The sequence below is a fragment of the Salvia hispanica genome, chromosome 3, assembly GCF_023119035.1.
Source record: "Salvia hispanica cultivar TCC Black 2014 chromosome 3, UniMelb_Shisp_WGS_1.0, whole genome shotgun sequence".
NCBI classification, from domain to species: domain Eukaryota; kingdom Viridiplantae; phylum Streptophyta; class Magnoliopsida; order Lamiales; family Lamiaceae; genus Salvia; species Salvia hispanica.
Window position 1 is genome coordinate 48687658 of NC_062967.1, and position 24880 is coordinate 48712537.

Here is a 24880-nt window from a genome sequence, read left to right on the forward strand (position 1 = left end):
CCATAATATTATGCACGTTCCCTATATTATATGTATGTCTATACTTTTTAATTAAATGCATAAATAAATTAATTTTTTTCTCAAATAAACCAATTTTTGGTTGTACAAAATTTGGTTGCATAGACTTGTTGTATTCAAATTTCATTGTAAATTTTTTATTTTGTTTTTTTGAAGAGAGAAACATTTCTTAGTGAGGGGACTCTATGAGTCTAGCTTGCCAGCCTCACTTATGTTTAATCAGTAGAATTATAATATTATGCTCTCGGTCGTAAAATGTTGGTATTAATGTCATGTTTTTGACTTGATATAGATTTTAAGAAATATGAAGAAAAAAAATTATAAAAATTTGTAGAACGTGGATCTCACATTTATATAATAGAATGTGAGTGTAACGAGCTAGTGAAAAATGAAGTCCGTTTACCAAAGTTGAAAAAAATAAGGTCTATAACTTTTCATGGACAGATCGTGATGGAAAAATTAGACAACATTTCACGGACGGAAGGAGTATTCGTTGAACATAAATTCTCAAGGTGTGTATTGTCTTATGGATAGCTTTTTATTAGATTTTACTTACAGTTGGTTTGAACTTAAATTATTTTGTAAAACTAAGTATTTGTGAAATGAGCAATGAGCTTAATAATCCTCACGTGATAGGGTCAGATTTAATGACACGTTTGCCCCATTAAATTCAATGTCACACTTTACTTGATCTAATTTAAGTGGGCGGCCGTATCTCTATTTAAATAACCTGACTAGTCAGTAGTAAATTTGTTATCAAGAGAAATAGTTGGGCTATAGTCCGTAAACGAGTTACAAGACTTAATAGCTATTATACGAACAGTGGCCCAACTTGAATATTGAATTCGTGTGTAATGAATAATTACATAATTAAAGATCTAAAATGTAGTACTCCGTATTAATAAGGAAATTGGTACACTCTTTAATACACTATTCATTTTAAAGTCGTACATATATTTTCCAAAAAAATAACAGAGTCGTACATATTAAAAGCCACAAGAAAATAAAATATGGTAATTAGTTGTCTACTTTATCGTATTGTCCCAAGTGAGTTGTATTTCTTTTTTAGTTGTCTTATTATATAAGAGTCATTTTCTTTTTTAACAAATATAAATATCATATTTTTCTCTTACTTTATTATTGTTATTATTATTATTATTATTATTTTTTTATACTTTATTTTCTATCCCACTTCATTATATGTCCATTTAACTAAGGGTGTCCATAATAGACTAGAACAACCACGATTCTGCCAAGGCACAACCACAAAAACTCTTTCACAACTTCAAACTCTTCCGCCACATCATCACAAAATAAATTAAGGAAATTTTTAAAAAAATGAAAAATACCAGCACGGCGGACCACCGCGGCTCCCTTCCGGCGTGCAATAGGCCTCGCGGCTCGGCCACCACCTCCGCCCCCACCGCCCCACTGCGGCTCTCTCCCATCCAGCCCACCCCACTACGGCTCACCCTTGTCCAGCCCGCCCCACTGTGATGATGCTATTGTGGACACTCTAATTACTAAACATCAGTTTCTTAAATTTCGTGCCAAAAAAGTGTCACACTTATAGTGAGACAAATAAAGTAGTACTTCTCCTGTCTACAAAATATAATCTCATTTTGACATTTTGAAATGTCCACAAAAAGTAATTAATATTTCAAAAATGGAAACTTTGTCATACATACCTACTTTTTCTCCTTCCATTTCTTATTTTATACTTTATAAGTGGAGGGAGTATTATTTTTCTGTGCGACTTGATTTATACGGAGAGTTATATTTATAACGTTTTTCAAGAATATGGTCTCCTACGTTGATTTAGAGGTTAATTTATTGTAATACTAATTATTCTTGACCACGATGAAGAAGTTAATCATCATAAACCAATTCTTTTCATTAACGGTACACTGCTAATTAGGGCTGGCAATTTTTGACACGATACGATAACACGACACGAACCGGCACGAAATTAATGGTTTGGGTCAGAGCTTATCGTGTTCGTGTCCTTATCGAGTCGACCCATTAAGGACACGAAAATTTCGTGTCGTGTTCGTGTCGGGTTCGTGTTATCCGTTAACAATGCGTGTTCGTGTTGTGTTCGTGTTATCCGTTAACACATAATATTTTAATATTATTATTATTATTAACACATTATATTTTAATATTATTATTCTTATTATTTTCATTTTTCAATACTTATTTTCGTGTCATTAAATGGGTTCGTGTCGTGTTGACCCGAAACGGTTCGTGTCGTTAATGGGTTCGTGTCGTGTTCGTGTCTGAGGGTAGCGGGTCGTGTTCGTGTTCGTGTTTGAGGTTTTCTTAACGGGTCGTGTTCGTGTTTGTTGTTATCGTGTTCGTGTCGTTATCGTGTCGACACGATAACGACCCGACACGCACGATTTGCCACCCCTACTGCTAATACTTGAACTACCCCAGTTGTTTTTCATTAATGGCACGTTGCTAATACTTGAACCACCCAAATTCATATATTTTCCTGAGTTAGGGATAAATCATTTGAAGGACACAAGCTAGAATGGAGGATTCTTATCCAACCATGAAAATTATGAAGTTTGATTGTTCCTTAATTAAAAATATGAATATTCGAAGACAGACATTGTTAATATAAGAGAAATGAAGAGAAAATATAATGAGATCCACATTAGTTTTTCGTAGGACTAATTTAGATAATTCATAATTTTATAGGATATACTTGGTATTAAAAAAAGAAAATGATTCATATTTTTAAGGAAAGAAAAGGAGTATTACGCAAAAAATATACTCCAACATCATTTTACACGGTGGGATTCTTGTCCTATAAATTTCTATTCCCTCCGTTCCCTCATAGTTGAGGCAAAAATTTTCGGCACAAAGTTTAAAAAAAGAATGTTGAGTATGTTAAATAAATAGATAAAAAAGTAAGAAAGAGAAAGGTAGAGAGAATAAGGTAAAAAGTGAATAAAGTAGAGAGAATAAAGTAAAAGAGAGTAAAGTAAGAAAGAGAAAAAAGTTACTCCCTCCGTCCCAGTTTTATAGTCACATTTTGTCATAAAAGGCCGTCCCACATTTATACTCACATTTAGAATTTTTCATATTTGGACATAAAATTTTACCCCATTATTCACTAAAATTACACCCAAATTCCATTATCAACACAAAAATAAACCAAAACAAAATAAAAAACCAAAAAGTAAAAAAATGGACCCACCTTCAACCAACTCACTTTATTTATTACACACACTCCTCCATCTCACTTCATTTATTACACACTCTATCATCTCACTCCTCTATCTCACTTCATTTATTACACACTCCACCATCTAACTTAATTAATTACACACTCCACCAATTCCTTAAAACCCGTGTCATAACTAAATGTGACTATAAATCTGGGACGGAGGGAGTACTATATATGGAAATGACTCAACTATGAGAGAACTTCCCGAAATAGAAAAATGACTCAACTATAAGGGTATCCACAATGGTGGCCCTTTTGGGCATGCCCAAGCCACCATTTCTTGGGCATGCCCAACAAACTTGGCCCTGCCCATGAAAACTTGGCCACCACAATGGTGGCCCTCCGGGCCACCATTTTTTTTTTTATATTTCAACAATTAAAATTATTTTCATACATTTTTGTTATATTTTAATATTACTAAAACAAAAATTATATGCCTATAATAATAAAAAAATGCATACTTTAAAAATTACTAAAAAAAATTGAAACCAAATTATCGTCGTATTATAGATAGGGTAAAATTATACAACGATAATGTTTTAAATACAATAAAAAAAAATGACGCACACCGGAGGAGGACTGACCCCGGAGTTGGGGTGTCTGTTGCCATGACGGCGGCGATTGTGGACTCCACAGGTGGGTTGGAGGGGGGTCGGACTCGATCTCCACGGTTGGGAAGACGAAAATGCGCCAAATCCCGATTCTCCATAGCCGGGAGAATCATCTCCACCTTGCATTTTGTAGACTTTGGAAATGGTAGAGATTGAAATTTTAGGGTTTAGAATCGAGAAAGATAAAAAAAATGGTATGAATATAGTATTTATAAATACAATTTTCGAAATAAATAAATAAAATCTGACCAAGGGCCGCGGCTCTCGGCCCTTGCAGTGGCGGGCCGAGCCGCGTGCCCAGGAGCCTCGGCCTGGCCGAGAGCTCGGCCATCGCTCGTCCACCCCCCAGGCCGCGTCCTCCTCTCGGCTCAGTAGTGGGGGGCCGCGCCCTGCCCAAGCCCGGGCCAAGGGCCGCGGCCCTCCCACTGTGGACACTCTAAGGGAACGGAGGGAGTATATATTATGAGAGATTTTGAAGAATGAATCCATGTAAGATCGAACTTGTTGCTCTTGCAAATTATAGATGTTTTGACTGGATTGTTTTAGGTCTATGCAAAACATGTTATTTCTGGATAAAGATATGGAAAAAAAATGGTGTGGGACAATAAATAATTAAAACAATTGATGGATTTATTGGAGAGGGAGTGGAAGAACTAAATTAGACTCAACCATCAAAGGAAAACGTTTTACGTTTAAATCTTTAATTTCTTCTATTAAAAAGTTTAAAACCATCAGCTAATTTTACCTTCCTTGCCTAGGAAAAGAGAAAAATTTAATTTGTTTTCGTAATTTTGAAATATAAATAATTATAATTGTTCTGTTCACATGACAGTGACAATAAACTTGGTGACTAATTCAGTAGCTTCTTCCTATTAGAAGGTTCGACTGAAACTTCTTACTTAACGAGTGTTGGGTTCCACCTATACTATATACCAAAACAGCCAATCATTTTCAAATAGTTTGCATTTCAGATATAATACGACAACGTATCAGATAATCCCATTTAAGGGACCAAAAAGCCAAACACTAACTCCAATTAAAAAAATTAATTGAGGATAGCAGGCAAACAAAGCATTCACAAAAAAGAAAAGAAAACCACACATGTCGCAAAAAGCATGTGCATCACAAAATAACTAAGCTCATTTCTTTTTTACCACTACATAATTTTCTACGCAAAATCATTTATATACTCCATATATGTATAGTAGTACTATATAATAATTTTTTATATAAAATCTAGCCATTCATTGGTGGGACTATATATATATGTCCTACCCCCAAATCATCATATATTTAATTTATCAAAGTGAGTAACTCCACAGCTCCACCTCAGCATCGCTTTCCCCGTCATCATCCCAGCCGAAACCCCCTTCGAAGTGCCGCGGCGGCGACATCAGCGCGCCGCCCACCCGGTCATATTCCTGATTCATGCAAAAATCACCACCCAGCACATTCACGGAGCTACTCCCCTCATCCACCGCCGCGGCCGCATTATTCATCTCCCCTCTTTCCTCATAAACCTCGCCCCCCAACGTGGGGCGGAATGCCTCCGCGGCCTCGACAGCGACCCTCCGTATCTCCTTGGGGTCGTTGGAGGCCGGGTGGGGCAGCCGCCACACGGAGTCCGCGAAGTTAAGACAGGCGCCCTGGCCCCTGAGGGCCAGGGCGGCCACGTCATGGGCCCTGGCGGCCATCTCGGCGGTCGGGTAGGTCCCGAGCCATATCCGCTTCTGCTGGGTGGGCTCACGCACCTCGCACACCCAGCGGTTGGAGTTGCGGCGCCGCACGCCGCGGTAGACTGGGTGGCGCGTCTCCTTGAACTTCTTCCTCCCGGCACGCTTCTTCGGGTGGCTCGACGCCAGGATCACCTCCTCGTCGGAATGAGAGCTCTTGAAGGAATTCATGAGATGAGGCAGTTGTTAGTTAATTAATCAGCTGATGTTTTTTGTTTGGTAGAAAATGTGATGTTAGAGAGAGAAGAGGGGACATATGTGTCTATTTATAGCTTTTTGCCTTTTTGGAGATGCGATATCCACACGGACTAACTGAAGGTGCCAGCCTGGCTTTTTGAATTCATTCACACTAGTGCTTAGTGAGGAAGTTATTTTTGTATAAAATGTGAGGCCAGCGCAGAAATAAAAACGTGCTTATTTGATGACGTGGGGTTTTCTATATAGTGAGGATTTGCTGGTGATTTCGAAGGTCGCATATGTATTTGTTTCTATGGATCAATTGGTTTGCACGTTGCACAAAAATGTTATACTGTTTGACTTTACTCTTTTGAGTATAGATAATTGACTTGATATTTTGGGATTTTAGGTTTAATAGTAAAGTCTTTTTTTTTAAATATGACATGTGCAGTTTTGTTGACCCAATATTGTGTTTCTGCCTTTTTGTTATATGTATCTCCGATTTCGGCTGCAAGTGGTTAGTTGGAGGATTCAATATTTGACTTATTGCAAAATTGATAGGAATCGAATTTATAATGAGATACTAATAGATGAAGAATTAAGATATAATGGTATATATTGATAAGTGAATAATGGAGTATGATTTATGTGAAAAAAATATTAATACTCCCTCAATTAAAAATCATTTTGCCAATTAATTAGTTGACCAAATAAACAGTTACGTTACATAGTAGTACTTTTTTTTTATCGGGAAATATAATTTAATTAATCTAATAAAATTGCTCCCTCCGTCTTTTAGTTGTGACATATTTGACTTTTAAAAAATAATTAGTAGATGTGGTTTGAATGGACAAATGGTAATGTAGTTTTTTGGTAAATTAGATGTGATACTAAATTTGAAATATCACGTAGTAGTGATCATCAAAAGGAGAATACACTTGCTTTATTTATAAGTAGGAGGGTATAAAAGAGTGCAAACAACTAATGGCAGGTTTGGTAGGGCCCGTATAGATGATAACTCATCTATGGATAGAAATCCAGGAAAAAAATGCTAAAAAAATGTCATTTTTTTCATAGATTTACATCCATAGATGAGTTATCACCCCTACCAAATATAGGCCTAAGTATTATAGAGCCACCACACCCTTTTAACTGGGGCATAATTAGAGACCATATCACAATTACTAGATAAAAAAATAATAAAAGATGGAATTTAATTTTAAATTTTTGGATTTTAAAAATACAAAGGTTATTTTAAGGGTTTTAGTTATTTTAGAAATATTGGATTTTGAAAGCATACAGGTCACTTTTAGACTATTTTAGTTTATTTAAAAAATTCAAATTTTAAAAATATAATGGTAATTTTGAAATCGTTTTAGTTCATATACTTATAGTGTATTTATAATGAACTAAAATGATCTTCCTATAACTCCCATGTTTTGGAATGAACCAAAACGCCCTTAAAATGACTTACGTGTTTTCGAAATCCAACAACCAATCTCATCTTACTATTTCTTTTATCCATAGTTCGGTTTTGATCATTAGTTATACTTAAAGATGTGGTTATTTTTTTTATCGCTATCCGTGCAGGGCATTTGCACATGTATCCTAGCATAATACTCTCTCCGTCCACTATTAGAAGTCTCATTTATAGGTGGTATGGATTTTAAGAAATGTTAAGAAAAGTGAGTGGAAAAAAGTTAATGGAATAGGGATTCCACTTGTATATATCAGTTTTAAATGAAAAGTGAGTGGAATGAGTTAGTGGAAGATGAGACCCTATTAACATTTATAGTAAAAGTGAACCGGGACTTCTATTCGCGGACGGACTAAAATGAAAAAAACGAGACTCCTATTCACGGACGGAGGGAGTAGCATTTATATAGTAGTACTATTTCCAAATTACGATTGGTAAATATACAGTATACATATAGAGCTTGAAATTGATACCGTAAATTACGTTATATTTTCTCTATTTATATTTGTTGGTAATTTTTGTCTCTTGTAACTTTTTACAGTAAACATGAACTCCTGTAAAATTTATTACTATGTGTTTCTATAGCTAGCTTTGTCGAAGAAATTAAAAAAAATTAATCATAAAATAAAATTTAAAAATTAAATGAAAAATGACGAGGTTTCGACTGAGATGATACTAAAAAGAGTAAAGGTCAATTTTTGTCCTAAACATATGACCAAAATACGAATTTGGTCCAAAACATTCACTTTTTTGAAAGACAAGTTCATAATAAATGAAATTCTTATCACAATGATCCTCTTTTTTACGGTTTCTTAAAAAATTAACAATCATGCCACTTTGCAATTAGTGTTGACCGTTAGTTTTTTGACGAAACCATAAAAAGGGACTACTTCGGTCACATTTTTATTTGTTATGGAACTATTTTTCAGAAAAAGAATGTTTTATACCAAATTCATATTTTGGTCAGCACAAAAATTGACCTATACTCTGCTAAAAAATCATTTGTGAGTTGTCAAATGAATGTATAAAGCTCATTCATCACGCTCTAGTTAAATGAACTAATGCTTAAACCGAAATTTTAGTCTTTTAGCTCTAAACAAGCTAATAAACAAAATTTAAATATAATTAACTTAGTTATTTTAATATAGACTTACTATTTCACCAAAATATAGTGTAAAATAATCTTTCACCAAAATCTGACGAGTTAGACTCTGGTATGATTATGATATTGCTGTACAAGCAATATAATTATTTCTACTGGATCCGAATCCTAATTGTTTTTAGTAGTAATTGAATAATAAATGGATTACAAAATTAGCAGAAACAAGATTTTAGGCTCCATGATGTATTATTAAGTGATCACATGATTAAAACACTGAGGTCACACATAATACTATACATAGTTTAGATATAGCGGTAGATAATAATTATCCACGTAAGAAACGTGTTGAATGTGGGATCAAACTATTTAATTGAGTAGCTAACAATATGGGAGACAACCATTATTTTAGTAATTAAGTTATAATCAGTGTTAAGTAGAGCTCTCCAGGTGGAGTAATGGGTAAAATCAGTGTCCATTAAGAGTAAACTGTGTCCCACAAATGTCACTCTCAAACTAATATAATAGCGTATCAGAAGGTTCCATTAAAAGTATACTGGGCCATGGCCGAAAGTCTAATCATATTTTCCATAATATTACTAACTAATCATTTCAAAATCTTTCAAATACTTTTATACTGTCGTTGGTTTACCAAATATACTCATACTTTAGTTCTTGTCTCTAATAATTGTTAGCTAAGGGAATAATTAGAAATCATGGAATTGACTTTTATTATACGAAAAGGGGAAAATATAAATAATTGTATTTTATTTATTTTCGGGATTTAATTATGTTTGTGAACTGTATCACAGTCTTCTTGAATTGAAAAGAAGTGCAATATGTTCCTCACATTGTCTTGTATCATAGTCTTCTTTTTTATGGAATACGCATTAGTCCCTCACATATAGAATGTCGATTTATACATGCAGCGTGTAAAAAAAATAAGTGGAAAAATTTTAGGAATCGTTATTGTGGATTGATTGATTGAATTTGAATTTGTGATATAGTGATGTTTAACAATTTTTAAATTAATTTAATTTGTGATACGTGCAAATTCAAAATGTGTCTTTATATATTTTCATTTTTAATCTACCGCTACAACGAGGCATTAAATAAGTCACGAATGCAATTTAAATTGATATTATGCAATTAAAACTTGATATTGCATAATTAAAGCATGATTAAAACTTTATCATGATTTAAAACTAAGTAGTTAAATTAAAGTACACTAATTTTTAATTGATAAAATTAATTAAAATGCTAATTTTATTTCTTATCGAATAACCCGAACCCAACTTGAATTCATCGGGTTCTTATTGGGTGAACCCGAAAAGGATCCAAACCCACTAGGTAAACTCATTAATTTTGTGTGAATTCGTGTCAAAAATTACAAATCCTGTCTAATGAATTAAAACTTAAGAAATAAACAATAAAATAATAGAGTTATTATCTAAGCTCTATAATAATTAGAATTTCACCTTTGATTTCATGAATTGTATAACCAGCATGCTATGTGTTTATACTGCTTGCCATAAATTATTTTTTCAAATTCGAAAAAATATAAATAATGGAGACCATGTGCTGGAAGAGCTAAGGGTCGAATCGACATACCATTAAAATCTACTAAACGGGCTGAATCATGTTAGTGGCTAAGAACCCATGTTTAAAGCCCAGTTTACTTTTTTTTATAGTAGTAACCATTGGGAGTATTAGCTAAAGACAAAAAAGAAAAAACTTTAAATCAGTGATAAGAAATGATTGTGGAGCATCCAGTGAAATTTGGGCCTCCAATTTTTCCCGTAAGATTAATAGTAAGCAGGATAAGTTCGAGTACACTTTGTAATTTTTTATTGGAAAAATACCAAAATCATCTCAATTTTGAGCACCATATTTTATTTTGAATCCGCAATAGCGAACTAGCCGATGCCCTAGCCGCCAGCGAGCGGCTAGGTGCTCGGCTAGGTGCTCGGCTAGTCCGCTATTGCGGTAGGCGACCTGAACGGATGGGAAAAAAAGCTCGAGAGGTTGGGCGTCCACTAACCGGCTAGCCGATCACTGGCGGCCTATTGCACGGCGATCGATCAGTTAGCCATTTTTATTTTTTAAATATTTTTTTTTATAATCTATATTTACAACTCATTGTACTTTATTTTTTTGGCTGGACTATTGTTAGGCGGTGGCTAGGGTGAAGCTATTGGGATGCTCTAAGTAAAATTGTTTACTGATACAACGTTATTGATTCAATGTTTTAGTAATCGAATAAGAAGGATATTGATATTCCTTGTGAGCTTCTCCATTTTATCTCCAAATACAGGTTTATCTGAGAGCATCTTCAACGGCGGACGTCGCGGAAGTCCGATCGGACATCCGCCGTAGTGAAGCAAAAACTCGGACACGGACGTCCCGTGCCCCCGTTGGATGGGCTCGGATATCTGACCAACGGGCGTGCAGACGTCCGCTACTGTGGCGTGGGTAGGACGTCGAGGTCAAACGTCCGACTAATTTTTATTTTTTTTAACTCTATAAATAGGGCTCGTTGAACTTCATTTCATTCATACCACTTGTGTTGACAAGTTTTTCTCTCTAAATTCTATTTTCAAGTATATCTAGAATGGCTAGTAGTCGTGTGGGTGGTAGTGGCGGCGGCGCTAGTGATAGTGATAGTGATAGTGATAGTGAGAATGAATTGGATGTAGCTATGGAAGGGGCGATTGATCGATTGCTACGGCAGAGGCAGCAGGCGGCGGTACCTCGGCCGATCCATCGGCGACGTCATGTACCCCGGGACCACATTGCTGCACATATTCGGTTGTATCAGGACTACTTCGCTCCGCAATCGCATTTTGGGGATGCCTTATTCCGACGACGTTTTAGGATGCATCGTCCGCTGTTTATGCATATCGTGGGTGCTTTAGAGAGAAGATACGAGTATTTCAGGATCAGGGAGGATGCGGCTAGCAAACCCGGACACACGCCCTTATAGAAGTTCACTGCCGCAATCAGGCAACTGGCGTATGGAGGCCCGACCAACATGTTCGACTAGTACCTCCACATTGGCTCGTCGTCAGCCGTCGAGTGTCTGCAGAATTTTTGCGCGGGCGTTAGAGAGATATTCGGGGATCGCTATCTTCGGAGTCCGAGCCCCGAAGACTGCCAACAGTTGATAAATATGCACGGGTCGGTGCACGGGTTCCCGGGATGTTGGGCGGCATAGATTGTATGCATTGGGAGTGGAAGAACTGCCCCGCCACTTGGAAGGGGATACACACTTCCGGCTTCAAAGCCAAGCATCCCACGATGATCCTTGAAGCTATAGCTGACTACCAGCTGTGGATATAACATGCTTATTTTGGAGTCGCCTGGTCGAACAACGACCTCAATGTCCTTCAGTCGTCGCCCCTGTTCAACGATCAGTGCAATGGCGTTGGTCCTGCCATCAGTTTCGTTGCCAACGGCAACCAACACAATATGGGATACTATTTGGCGGATGAGATATACCCAAACTGGTCCGTCTTTGTGAAGACGATCAAGCATGCGATCGGACCAAAGAAGTCTTACTTTGCGAGCCGTCAGGAGGCAGCGCGCAAGGATGTTGAGCGGGCATTTGGTGTGCTCTAGAGTCGATGGGCGATGGTGAAGTGTCCTTCACGGATGTGGTATATTCCCAACATCGGCGACATCATGTACGCATGTATCATTTTGCACAACATGATTGTCGAAAGTGAAGGTGACGAACTAACTCAGTGGACCAACGAAGATGATACGGGTGCCGGTCCAAGCCACGGCGTGGCCAGCGTGAATGTGAACATGGGGGTACCTCATGGAGAGGTTGAGCGGTTGCGCGCATTTGCCGACATGCGGCAAAGAGATGCCCATATTTGAGTTCAGGAGGATATCATCGAAGAGGTTTGGACGCGGAGGGATCGACGTTGATATGGTTCATTTTTTATTATCTACTCCCTCCGTCCCGCTTAAGATGACACATTTCCTTTTTTGGTAACTTTCTCTCTCCAATTAATACACTCAACCACTTTTTCTCACTCCTATTAAAATATTTATCTTTCTTTATCTCTCTACTTTAATACTTACATCCACCTTCTCTCTCTCCAATTAAACACTTTAACCAATACTACCTCTGTCCCTTAAATTTTGATACTTATTACCATTTCGGTCCGTCCCTGAAAATTTGATACACTTCACTTTTACCATTTTTGGTAGTGGACCCCATATTCCACTAACTCATTCCTACTCACATTTTATTATAAAACTAATACTTTAAAAGTAGGACCCACATTCCACCAACTTTTTCAACTCACTTTCCATTACATTTCTTAAAATCCGTGTCGGGTCAAAGTATAGCAAATTTTGGGGGACGGAGGTAGTAACTCCTAAAATCTCGTGCCGGCTAAGCAATGTGTCATCTTAGTCGGGACGGGGGGAGTACTATGTAATTTTTCTTTTTTCGAATAATGTATGTTTTTTTTAATGAAATATTTGCATTTTCCCGTTCGTATTCGTGTCTAATTTTAATTCTTTAAATTTTAATTTTAATTGTGAATTTAATTTTATTGCGAGAAGTCCTAGTGTAGGGGAAGTCCTAGTGATGTGGCAGTGGAATAGGAAGTCTTAGTGATGACGTGACATGAAGTTTTTTTGAGAAGTCCTAGTGGGAAGAATGCCACTGATTTAAGTGGGTTCGAAATATTTTATTGGCGTACCCAAAAAGCCCTTGCATTTTGTTGGCAGGTAACTTTGTTTTTTTCTTCTAAATAGAGTGATATTTAAAATTTCAGTGGCGTATATATAATATTTACTGAATCTCTTTTCCTGTTTATAGGTATTAAGCCTATTACTACTATGACAGACTCCAGTCAGTATATACATAAGTAAATATCTTTATCGCTACATGAGAAATTATATTATTCCTTCTTTTATAAAACAGACAAATCAAATTCCACAAATAAAACTTTGTTTTGCAATATTTGTTCAAAAATTAAATATTTATTGGGTTTTAAAACTTTTCTGCATGCACTGCAATGATGGGAAATAAATAAAAGACTGGAACCTGAAAAAAAGCTGATTTTATTCAAAAATTCACTTTTCCAAAACATTAAAAAAATGGGAGCAGAGGAAGCGGAACATCCCCAAAACTCACCACTCAGCGCCGGCCACCATTTCCCGGTGGGTTCCGCAGTTGAAGTACTGGAAAACGACGCAGCCGTACGTTTCGTCGGCACCGTCGTCCCTCTCCCCAGAAATATCGACCCCGAAAATCAGGGGAAGCTTCACGTGAGGTACAAAGCTCTCCTGGCGCGCAAAGGCCGCTCCGACCGCCTGCACGAGTTCGTCCACGTCTCTTCCGTGCGGCCGACGCCCCCGCCGCCGCACAAGGCGGCCAAGCACTTCGAGGTGAACGACTTCGTCGAAGCGTACTACAAGGACGGCTGGTGGGAGGGCGTCGTCACCGCCGCGGTGGACGGCGGGCAGAGGCTCGTGGTCACGTTTGAAAACCCTCCCGACGAGCTCGAGTTTGCGCCGTCGAGGCTGCGGCCGCTCTGGGATTGGGCCGATGGGGTTTGGACCTGGCCTCAGAGAAAGGGGGAAAATGGAAATTCGGCCTTTAATGTGGGAGAGAAGGTGGAGGTTTCGATTGAGAGAGATGGCGGTGATTCTGATTTTAGGGGCGCTTGGTTTCCGGCGGTTATTGTGAGGGATTCGGGGAATGGGGCTTATTCGGTGGAATTGAAGGATAAAAATGGCGGGAGTGTTGAAGAAGAGGTTGAATTTGCTCGTATTAGGCCTTGCCCTCCGATTCTAGGCGATGGGAGATTTGGGGCTTTTGAGAAAGTGGATGCGTTCTTCGATTTTGGGTGGTGGAGTGGATTGATTATGAAGAAGGTTAAGATGAATGAGTACATTGTGTTTTTTGAGCAGAGTGATTCTACTAAGAAGATGGATCGGCCGGAATTGAGGCCGCATTTGGAATGGAAGGATGGGAAATGGCTCATTGAAGGCGTCTCCGAGGCGGCGACGCCAAAGTCGTCGAAAAGTAGAAGAAAATCGACCTTTTCTGATTCTAGGGTTTCTCTGAAAAAGCACAAGCCCCAAATTGAGCATGCAAATGAAGAAACAGAGCGTGTTGATGAAGACGGGGATGATGTTGAATATGATCGAGAGCTGCGCTCGAAACGGATACAGGATGTACACATTCCATCGATGCTGCCATTGATTGATGATGATGATGATGATTCTAGGGCACCAAATTCTGCGCAGAAACTGCCGTTTGTTAAGCATAACGCCATTTGGAAATCGATCGAGTCGATGGAGGTGCTGCAGAGGATGCCTCAGAGGCCGCATTTTGAGCCGCTGATTGCCTTCAAGGAGAGCCAGCGGGAGGGGCTGGCGATAGGGTGTATGATGACGTTCACGAATGTGGTGGAGGCGAGTTGCAGGTTGAAGTTCAGTGACCCGAAGAGTGTGGCGGAGGACCTCCAGGAGATGCTGTTGGACTTGGAGAGGTATGGTTTCCAAGTTGGGGCGGTGAGGGAGCTGTTGATGAAGTTGCTGAAGGCGAAGGAGGAGGAGGAGAGGCTCGTGGGTCGGGCTAAGGGGATAATGGAGCAGATTGAGGTGCGGAGTGAGAAGAGGGGGAAGATTGAGAGGGATATGCGGGTGATAGGCGAGCATTTGGGGAGGCTGCAGGAGCAGCTTAAGCTGGCGGAGGTGGAGATGGAGAAGGAGGTGGAGGAGATTGCGCGTTTGCAGGCCGGATTGGAGGAGGATCGGCAGCAGATGGAGAGTTTGAGGGCTGATTTTGAAGGTGTGACTGCCTCTCTTTGCAATGGGGATTGATGATGAGGAAGAGTAGTGTGCATGCCATGGCTTGGTTTAGAATTGTGGGAGATTCTAATCCTTTATTTTGTCCTTATGAAGCTTTGGCATTTTAGGTGTCTCTTGCCTTTGGTTTTTAGTTTAACTTGAATTAGATGAGAGTAAGCCTTGTTCTAGTTATAAAGTTAGTATTTACACACTGGCGGCCTCTACTCGCGATACCAATGCAAACAACAAGAAATGAATGAACAAATGTATTAATTAATTGGGGAAAAAGAGAGTTGTTTGAGTGTGTAGGATTCGACAAATTGCCACCATTCATTCATCAACAGATCTCTCAATTCTAAGTTACAGCGTGGAGCTCGTAAACTGATAATGATGTATGTATTGGTTGTTCATACTTTGGATTTATTGAGATTGATTAATTAATTAATTAATTATTTGTTACATTATGAATTACATTAAAGAAATGAGATGGAAGGAAGAATAGAAAATGAGAAATGAGATGAAAGGGAGTGCAACAAATTAAAATATTTAATTTGGTACGATAAGTTGGTTTTTGGTTAACGTTCGAGATCGAGTCACATAATTAAGTCATCACGTCTTATCAATGCTACAATTTTGATTTATTGAAAAATTAAATTAATAATTTAGTAGTAGTAATTTATAGACAAAAATTGTCAAGTTGATATCACACTCAAAATAAAAATTAAACTTATGCTTAAGGAATATAAAAGCAAATACACTTTATATATATGTCTCATTAAAAATAAAACATTTTTGTTTTTAAACTGTCCTACATGATATATTTTCTAAAGTAAAACTAATATCATTTCTACTTTTATTTTCTATTATTTCAATTTCTTTTAGCTTATCTCATAAAATAACACAATATAAAATTCTACATAAAAGTAAGTACTATTTGTCTATTTCTATCTAGTGAGAGTTTTACTTTTATTAATGCCACTACTTTGTTCTTTAATTTATCAATTTTTTATCGTAAAAAAAATGTTGAAGCCCAAAATTTAGCAACTGTTTATAAGTCAAGCCACGAAAAAAGGAATAAAAAAATAACTAATGTAAATAAAGAAGATCCTAATTGATTTGATATTAATATATGTTGTCCCCGCCAGCTGCTCCCCATTATGAATTGAGACCACCCCATTTCCGCCAAATGCCGACTCCACCGCCCACTCCTCTCATTCCACAGTTCAGCCTTAAATTTTAGCCGCAATTTCCTTATCACTTGAGTCCACAATAGGAGCATCCACACTAACAGGCGAGTGACCGGATAGCCGGTCCGCTTGCCGAACTATTGCAATCGGCAAGCGCCGAATCGGCGAGAATATCGGCGAGCGCTCGCCGATTCTTGAGCGCTGGCCGATGCGCTCGCCGATCCGCTCACCGTCATTGTAGGCTGGCGATCGGCCAGCGCATTTTTATTTATTATTAAATTTTCGAAACACTGTATAAACGCGATTTTACTGTCATTTTTATTCGCACCACTTGTTTTAACGAGTTTTCTCTCTCTCTTAATTTCTGTACAAGAACAATAAAGCGAAGTAGATCACAACAACGAGTCTACTCCAGCGACGAGCAGAACTCAAACTCCCATGATACCCGCATGGGCGGGATGGGGGTAGATGGGCGGCGGGTACTACAACATGTACCCTTGGCAGCAGATGATGCCGCAGGGTGGCGGGCAGGGGCTACCGGGCATGCAACCCGATATGCAGATGATGCCCGGTTGGGGAGTCAGGATGCAGATGATGCCACAGATGATGCTGGGGTGGCAGACAGGGGTGCAGCCGGTGCAGCCCATGACGCCGGGGGGAGGGTGGATAATGTCTATCGCCCCACTCTTGATTTTTTGACTGCGTCTTCCCACACATCGACCCCAGTGGAGACGCAATTCACTGGAGATGACACTTTCTCCATAGAGGAGTTATTACCGGGCGTTCGATTCGGAGACACTCCCATTCAGATAGTGAGAGTAGGTCAGGGGCGGGGGCAGGATCAGGGCGCACCGAAGAAGAAGAAGAAGAAGAAGAAGAAGAAGAAGAAGAAGAAGGGGAAAAAGGTGGTAGGTGAGTCGTCGCAGCCGGCTGATGACAACGGTGCACGGAGGAAGTGGACGGAAGATGAGAACGTTGCGCTGGCCAAGGCTTGGGTGTCTGTTTGTGACGATCCCCTCGTTTCGAACAATTAGAGGATCGTCAACATGTGGGCTAAGATTGCACCAGCCTACCGGAGGAATTGCCCGTATAGGAAGGTAGGCATACACCGGGGAGGAGTGTCGGAAGGGGTGGGAACGAATCAGGGTTGCGGTCTACCGATTTGCGGGCTTATACACCAACGCCCTCCGCATGAAGACCAGTGGCCAGACTGACGAGGACTGCAGGAGGATAGCGGAGAAAGTCTTCCCTGTGCGGGGGTTGTATAAGGAATTCACCTACTGGAACTGCTCTCTGTTTCTAACGGATTCCGAGAAGTTCCGGGCGGGTGTCGATGCTGGCTGGCCGAAGAAGCAGCGGCTGAACTATACCGGTAATTACAGCGGCAGCAGCGGCGTCGAGAGGAGGGCGCAACGGGCAGCGAGGGGAGTCGTCCCATGGGTCCCAGGAGGTCCAGTCGGCCAAGTCGGCGAGCTCGCCTTCTACGCGCGTCAACAAGCGCGCAAACATATGCACAAGATCTTCTACGAATGGAAGGAGGCAACTGACCCCGAGGAGAAGGAGTTTCTTCACTCAATGCTCGAGAGTATGCGGGTCGATTTGGATACCTTCGCGGCATAGTTGGGGGGATCAGGTGCAGGCTCAGATGCCGGTGTAGCCGGGGGCGGCGAGGACGGCGGCTACGGCGACGAGGAGTAGAGTGGGGCGGTGGCTCGTATGTGGAAGCCTGGATTTTTTTTTATTATGTAATTTTTTTATTTTTTTTTAGTTAATGTACTTTTTTTATTTAAATAAAATTAACGAATTTTTTCCGTATATGTGTCGTAAATTTAATTCCGTAAATTTAGTTATTTTTTAATATTGTTGATGACGTGGCTAGCCTGTGGCTAGCCTATTGCTTGTCAAGTTACTTGTCCTGATGATGTGGCAGGAGGAATTTTAGTGCTGGATGATGTGGCATGAAGAGAAACAGGTGGCTAGCCTATTTACCATTGTGGATGCTCTAAGGAGGAGGATACTTCCATGGACATGTCACTTTTTTTTATCTACTCTCATTTTTGTTTTCTATAGTCACAAAAATTTATTCATAGCAATAGTGGACGCTTCTAAGCCACAGCTCACATTATTTTATCAATTGTTGGCACAAAATTTTAATTGAATTAACCCAGCTCCCTTTTTCAAGTCAAAACCCAATCTTAATTCCAACTTTTTTTTTATTCTCTCACGCACCCAAATCCAAATACCTCCTTCATCAACCCATTTTCTTCTTCTCTGCAGGCATTCTCTCAAAAAATAATTAAAAAAAATGAAAAATAGAAAAACCGGAAATCCGACGGCGCCGCGGCTCTGCGGGCCGTGCTATAAGCCGCCGCGGGCACCAACACTGCTCCTACCCACCCGCCCCCCTCTGTGCATTGCAATTGGGCGCTGTGGCGGAGTCAGTGGCCGTCGGGGTCCTATTATCGTGGTTACCCTTATGCCGTTGGCGTGTTCACTATATAAGAATTAGGCAATTCTTGATCTAATTGGGGGAATTATGGTGTTCACCTTCCACTAATTAATTATTGGGGGCCTTACAATTGAGGTGGAGTCTGCACTATTCATGCGAATTGAGAAAGAATTAAAATCTTGCCTAATAGGTAAGATTTGTTGTGCATTGAAAAACACACCAAGAAATGGACTTGGTTTTACATATTTGCCCAATTTTCCATCTTCCACTTGGAAAAATAAAATTGTCAATCCATAATTCTATTAACTTAAAGTCTTTATTTTATGGAGTATAATATTTGGGCCAATTCTAGTATAGTAAATAGGGGGACATAATTATATATGTACCCAATTATGACTCAATTCTTGAAATAATTACTTCTTCCAAATCTTAGAAATGGAATTAGTTCATAGTGAACAAGCATTTAATATTTTAGTTTTCTTCTTAGAAATGGAATTAGTTCATAGTGAACAAGCATTTAATATTTTAGTTTTCCAACTAAAACACCCCAATTTATTCCATCTTTTTAGCTCCAACTCCAACTCCAAATTTAGCCATAATCTCAAAAGTTAGTTAATTGGATTAAGATTTCATATCTTTGAAGGACTTTTTGTAACATTCTTCGTTCTATCTTAATTTGCTCTCCTTGGATACCTTTTGAAACCTACCCATTACCCAATCTCCACATAGCATCTCAATAGATGTTAGCAATACACGCCCTAATCTCACATTCTCACTTAGCTTTCTCTCTTGAAACACATGCAAACCGCACACAAAATCCAACAGCAACTTACAAATTCCTTCTCATATTTTGATTGATTTATCAAAACAAATGGTGCAATTTTTTTACATGTTTACAAGTTTGTATTTTGTTTGACGGATTATAAATTGTTTCTCTTGTGAATTATCATAGCCATTGTTTCTTTTGCGAATTATCATAGCCAAAAAAATTGTAGGTGTTGAATTTGTCGTGTTTTATGTAAAAACGATGGAGTTTTGTTAGAGAATGTTTTTGAATAGGTTGGTGTTCTAGAATAAAATGGCTACAAGGATTGTAAGTAATTGTCGATGAGTTGAGTGCTAGGGAGGAGATGAAGTCGGTTATTACAAAGAGCATGACATCTTAGTTGTATAAACCATAGAAAATTTTACTCGTCAAATTTCATTTTCTAGATATATTACCGTAATAGGGTATGCCTGCATAAATGATACTCGTAAACCGCAAACTTTCTCGACTTCATCCTGACCCGCTACCTGACTTTTTATGGGTATCAAATACCTTAGTACTATAAAATGTGTGTCGGTCCAGTTATATATATTTGTTGGCACAAAATCAGGCTAGGCCCAATTCCTTCTCATATTTTCTCACTGATTTTGGTCCTTTTGGATGCGCTGTCACGAATTTGTGGCCTTGCCTTCCTTCTCTTGGACATAATAGATATTTTAAGAGAGTTAGATTATGATGTAAAAGTGAGTGAATAATAAATCTTATTAAAAGCGCCTAATATACTTGGAAAGTCCGGAAAAGAATATATAAATATACAGAGTATATTTATAAACCCAAAAGAGTAAACTCAAACCATTCGAGTCGAAATAAAAAATGAGTAAGAACATTACCTTGGCAGTCCGAATTAACGGAACCAATTACCCGTTATGGTCGAGGCTGATGAAGATAGCAATCGGAACCAGGAAGGGATATGCCGATATCCCTTCCTGGTTCCGATTGCTATCTTCATCAGCCTCGACCATAACGGGTAATTGGTTCCGTTTAGTCGGACTGTCATGGTAACGTTCTTACTCATTTTTTATTTTGACTCGACTAGTTTGGGTTTATCATCGTCCATCTTTGGTTGTAGGGTTTGGGTCTCTCGCCAATTTGGTCGAGAGAGGTATATTTGGGCAGTGATGAATTTTTTTTTGAACCTGGCTCTGATACCATGTTAAAACGGGAGTATAGATTTTCCATTCAACTTGTCGTCGTATATCATTCATCAAGCCCATAGGTATAGAGATCAATACATATGGTAAATATTTATCCTAGATCCTATATGGTAAGGATCAATTATAAACAAATTACAAATCAATTCCACTTTTTATATCACGCAATTTTTAATTACAGAGGTTACACATTCAATTTTGTATATCGAAATTGTGTAATTAGGTCAAAAAGGTTACAAACTATGTTGAAATAGAACTAAAATGTAGTATTAGTTAGCTTTTAATTAGTTAGTTTAGCATTTTATTGGACATTTTATTAGTTAGTTCTAGCCTATATATAAGGCATTTTGTTGTGAGTTCTTGTTAACTTCTTCTAAAATGTAGCAAATTTCCCTTTTTCTTCTCCAGTCTCTCTATCGAGAAAGAATTCACAATTTTCAACAAACTATCAACACTACTATTCACTGTTTTAACGTGTAACAATGCTAGCATCGTTTCTTTCATTTTTACTGTAGCACACAAGCTAATGTGAAAAATTGACTATATTTTAATTGCCTGTATCTGATCAATATTTATCTCTTGTGATAAATCATAACAATAAGGACCTGTTATTTTTTATCATAAATATATCAGGGTAAATGAGGGATAATATAATTCTCTTCCTTTAAAATCTTCATATAGTTTTCCTTAGTTTGCATAGTATGAAAGATTATTTCAGTTTCCTTTCTTATTCATCATCCGTAAAAAACCATGATGCAGTGATAATCGTATTCTATATTCGAGTGAAGTGAACATATGCAAAATTAGAAAGTAAATCTTTATTTTTAAATAAAATTGTTAGTACTTTATATGCCACCAACCTGTTGAAAATTATTAATTTTGTATTCAAAGCGACTATATTTGGAATTCACAGGTACTCCGTACTTTATCTAAAAGTAATACATATGTAAATTATAAACCAAGCATTACTAACATTTAATGAACACCTAAAATTAATGCAAAAACTCTTCAATGGATTGAAAATTTATGTTCAATAATAAGCATATATTGCAAAATACTATGTGAATTGTGATAGAGTGTCTCCTAAAGCATGATATTAAAGTATTGATAGGATTAAAATGAATTTTACGTCATGAGAAAATAATCTAAACCCAAAAATAAAATAAATCGAAAATTACCTAACATTATGAGCAGTAAAAAGCATGAAGCAATAGAATTTCAGTTCAAAGGTCAATATTCATATTGCGTATGATCTCGTTGTTCTCATACCAAAATCATCTTAATTATAATAGCGATTCTTAACCCAAATTTAAAATTGGTGACAAGTAAATATGTAATGATTGCAAATGTTTTGTGATAAAATATGGTTTGCACAAAAGTCGTAGGTGTAAGAAATGGTCCTTCCAATGTCTCTTATCATTTCCATTGTTTTCAAAAATTTCGCTTCATCAACACCCCAAATTAATTTTCCGATTTCAACACACATCCCTTTCCTCTCTTACTCCTCTCTTTGATGATTATTTTGACTTACTCAATCCTCAGTACACTGTCCCTCTCTTATGGTCCTTCACAAAAATTAATTACATTTAATAACACTACTACTATATATCAACATATATCTGTCAACTTAAAATAGAAAGAAGCTCTATCCAAAAAACATGTAAATTGCATAGATAATCATTGAGATCCTAGTACAAGGAGTACATTATAAAAAAACATTACTTAATGACACTTTGATCATCAATTTTACACACATACCAACAAAAGAGGGGTTTAGCAAAAAAAAAAATTTCAGGGTTTGGAATTGAAAATTGCTCTACTTTGTTGTTGATATGCAACCCTAAATATAAATATACCCTATCAATTTTAATAAAATAAAATCTCTAATCATGCACTATCAATTAACGTATCCTCCAAAATCTAATTATGCATGCAAAATTATCTTCTTCTTTTTTCAATTTCATTTTTTCCGTATATATACTAAAAGTGGCTCCACAAGCCATCACTGCCGAAAATCTCCGGCCACTCTTCGGGCGGTGGCGGCGACGCCAACCGAGGGGGGCTAACGAGCATCCCCTCGGCCATATCCACGAGCAAATTAGGCATGTAAAACAACTCCTCCTCATCAACATACGCATGCATTTCGCTCACCATTTTGGCATCCTCCGCCGCCGCCGCCTCCTCAGCGGCGGCGGCCTCCTTGGGGCGCATGAGCTCGGCGGCCCCGGCGGCAGCGCGGCGGATATCGGGAGGCGAGGAGGAAGCCGGGATGGGAAACGAGGCGGCGTGATCGGGCAAGTTCAATGGGACATGGGCGCCTTTGAGGGCGAGGGCGGCGACGTCGTAGGCGGCCGCGGCCATCTCCGGCGAGGGATAGGTGCCGAGCCATATGCGCGTGGTTTTTCTTGGCTGGCGAATCTCCGACACCCATTTGCCGCTGCGGCACCTTATTCCGCGGTAGATAGGATGTTTTCCCGAGGTCGGGGAGGAGGCCGAGGAGGAGGCGGCGGAGGAGCTTGTTTTGGTGGCTTTCTTTGGAGGGTCAGCCATACATGGAATCATGAGTGAGTCACTGTGTGTATAAATATACTACTAGTCTACTACATACAATTGTAATGGTTGAATTTTGAGTATAATATACTATGATTGTTGAGTGGTTGATTTATGGAAGAAATTATAAGAGAAACTATATATATATAAGGGAATAGGATTGTGTCGAAAAAAAAAAGAACCCGTGGGAAATTCGTGGGTAAATTGACGACGTGGGTGGAGACAAGCATAAAATTAAAACACGTATTGTAGCATAAAAAGTGAGCTAATATTGAGCTGTTTGTTTACAGAGGTCAATACCTTTCGTTTTCACCTTATATCTCTGAAAATGAAAAGAATAAGGTGCAAGTGTAATTGTATGAATTTTATGATGAATAGTTTGTTGGGAACGACCGCTAACTAGCAGGGTTTTCTTTTTATTTGTTAATTTCTTGTTTTTCATTCTCATAAAACGTGGTGAGTTGAATTGAAGGGAATGTTACCGGTGAATTACTATAGCTATATTTTGACACTTTGATCACCTATGTCTTACTTGATTATCTTAGTTTGACTCTTAAAATGTTAAGGTCCAAAATATTTGAACTTTTATAAACATAAATTAAGGTATATATGATATGAGAGGTAGGCAGCGGGATTATGATCAATGTCGAACTAATTACTAGTGTCAAACCGTCGAGCCCTTCATTTTTAGTTTGTGTTAGTTCGTTTTAGAACATTATGATTACAAGGAGTTCATTTTTAGTTTATGTTAATTCATTTGAGAACATTGTTAGATAATAAAGAGTTCATTTTTAGTACTCCATCCGTCCCAAGATAAGTAACCTACTTCTTTTGGGCACGGGATTTAAGAAATAGTATTTAAATAAGTTAAAGTGGAGAGAGTAAAGTATGAGAGAGGGAAAAGTAGAGGAGAGAAGAGAGAATAAAGTAGATGGAGAATAAAGTAAGAGAGATGACTTTTTGCTAAAAATGAACTCCGTGTCATCTAATAATAAAGTCTGTATTGGTTCGATGGTTCAACCAGTGTTTTAAAAACCGGTTTGGACCGGCCGGTCAGACCGGTCCGGCCGCGAACCGGTGCTCATGCCGGTTCGGTTCACCATATTGGGCCGCCTAGAGGTTGAGCCGTTTTGAACCGGATGAACCGGCCGGTTCGACCGGAAATCGGGAACCGGTTGAACCGATTTTGTGACATTTTCAGCTTTTTTTCAAAAATTTGTGTCCTATGGGATTAGAACCATATACCTCATATATATAAGTCCAACTCCATTACCACTCCACCACTTCAATTGTTGTGGTATAATAATAACTTTAATTATTCTTAAAATCAATGAATAAATTTTCATTCATTCTATGATTAACTATTATTTTTATAAATTGATTAATTCATTATAATTAATTTTAAATAAAATATGTTAATTAAATTTAAGTTTTAACTATACTATCTTCAATTAAGTTTAATAATATTTTATTTTTCACTAAATTATATAAAAATATATATGAATTTGATCAAAACTACATTTTATTATATAATAAATTTGGTAT

At 38.2% G+C, this 24880-nt stretch overlaps 3 protein-coding genes across 3 annotated transcripts; 1 reads left to right on the forward strand and 2 right to left on the reverse strand.

Annotated features, from left to right (window-relative positions):
- Positions 1–4812: 4812 nt before the first annotated feature.
- LOC125211831 (dehydration-responsive element-binding protein 1E-like) lies at positions 4813–5830 on the reverse strand. The gene has a single exon (XM_048111769.1). It carries the CDS (start codon positions 5769–5771, stop codon positions 5169–5171), a length of 603 nt encoding a protein of 200 aa, XP_047967726.1. The 5' UTR covers positions 5772–5830; the 3' UTR covers positions 4813–5168.
- Positions 5831–13471: 7641 nt separating this feature from the next.
- On the forward strand, positions 13472–15383 carry LOC125212532 (DUF724 domain-containing protein 3-like). The gene has a single exon (XM_048112733.1). It carries the CDS (start codon positions 13472–13474, stop codon positions 15203–15205), a length of 1734 nt encoding a protein of 577 aa, XP_047968690.1. The 3' UTR covers positions 15206–15383.
- A 7050-nt stretch (positions 15384–22433) lies between these two features.
- On the reverse strand, positions 22434–23431 carry LOC125216914 (ethylene-responsive transcription factor ERF026-like). The gene has a single exon (XM_048118701.1). It carries the CDS (start codon positions 23345–23347, stop codon positions 22766–22768), a length of 582 nt encoding a protein of 193 aa, XP_047974658.1. The 5' UTR covers positions 23348–23431; the 3' UTR covers positions 22434–22765.
- Between the last annotated feature and the right edge of the window lie 1449 nt (positions 23432–24880).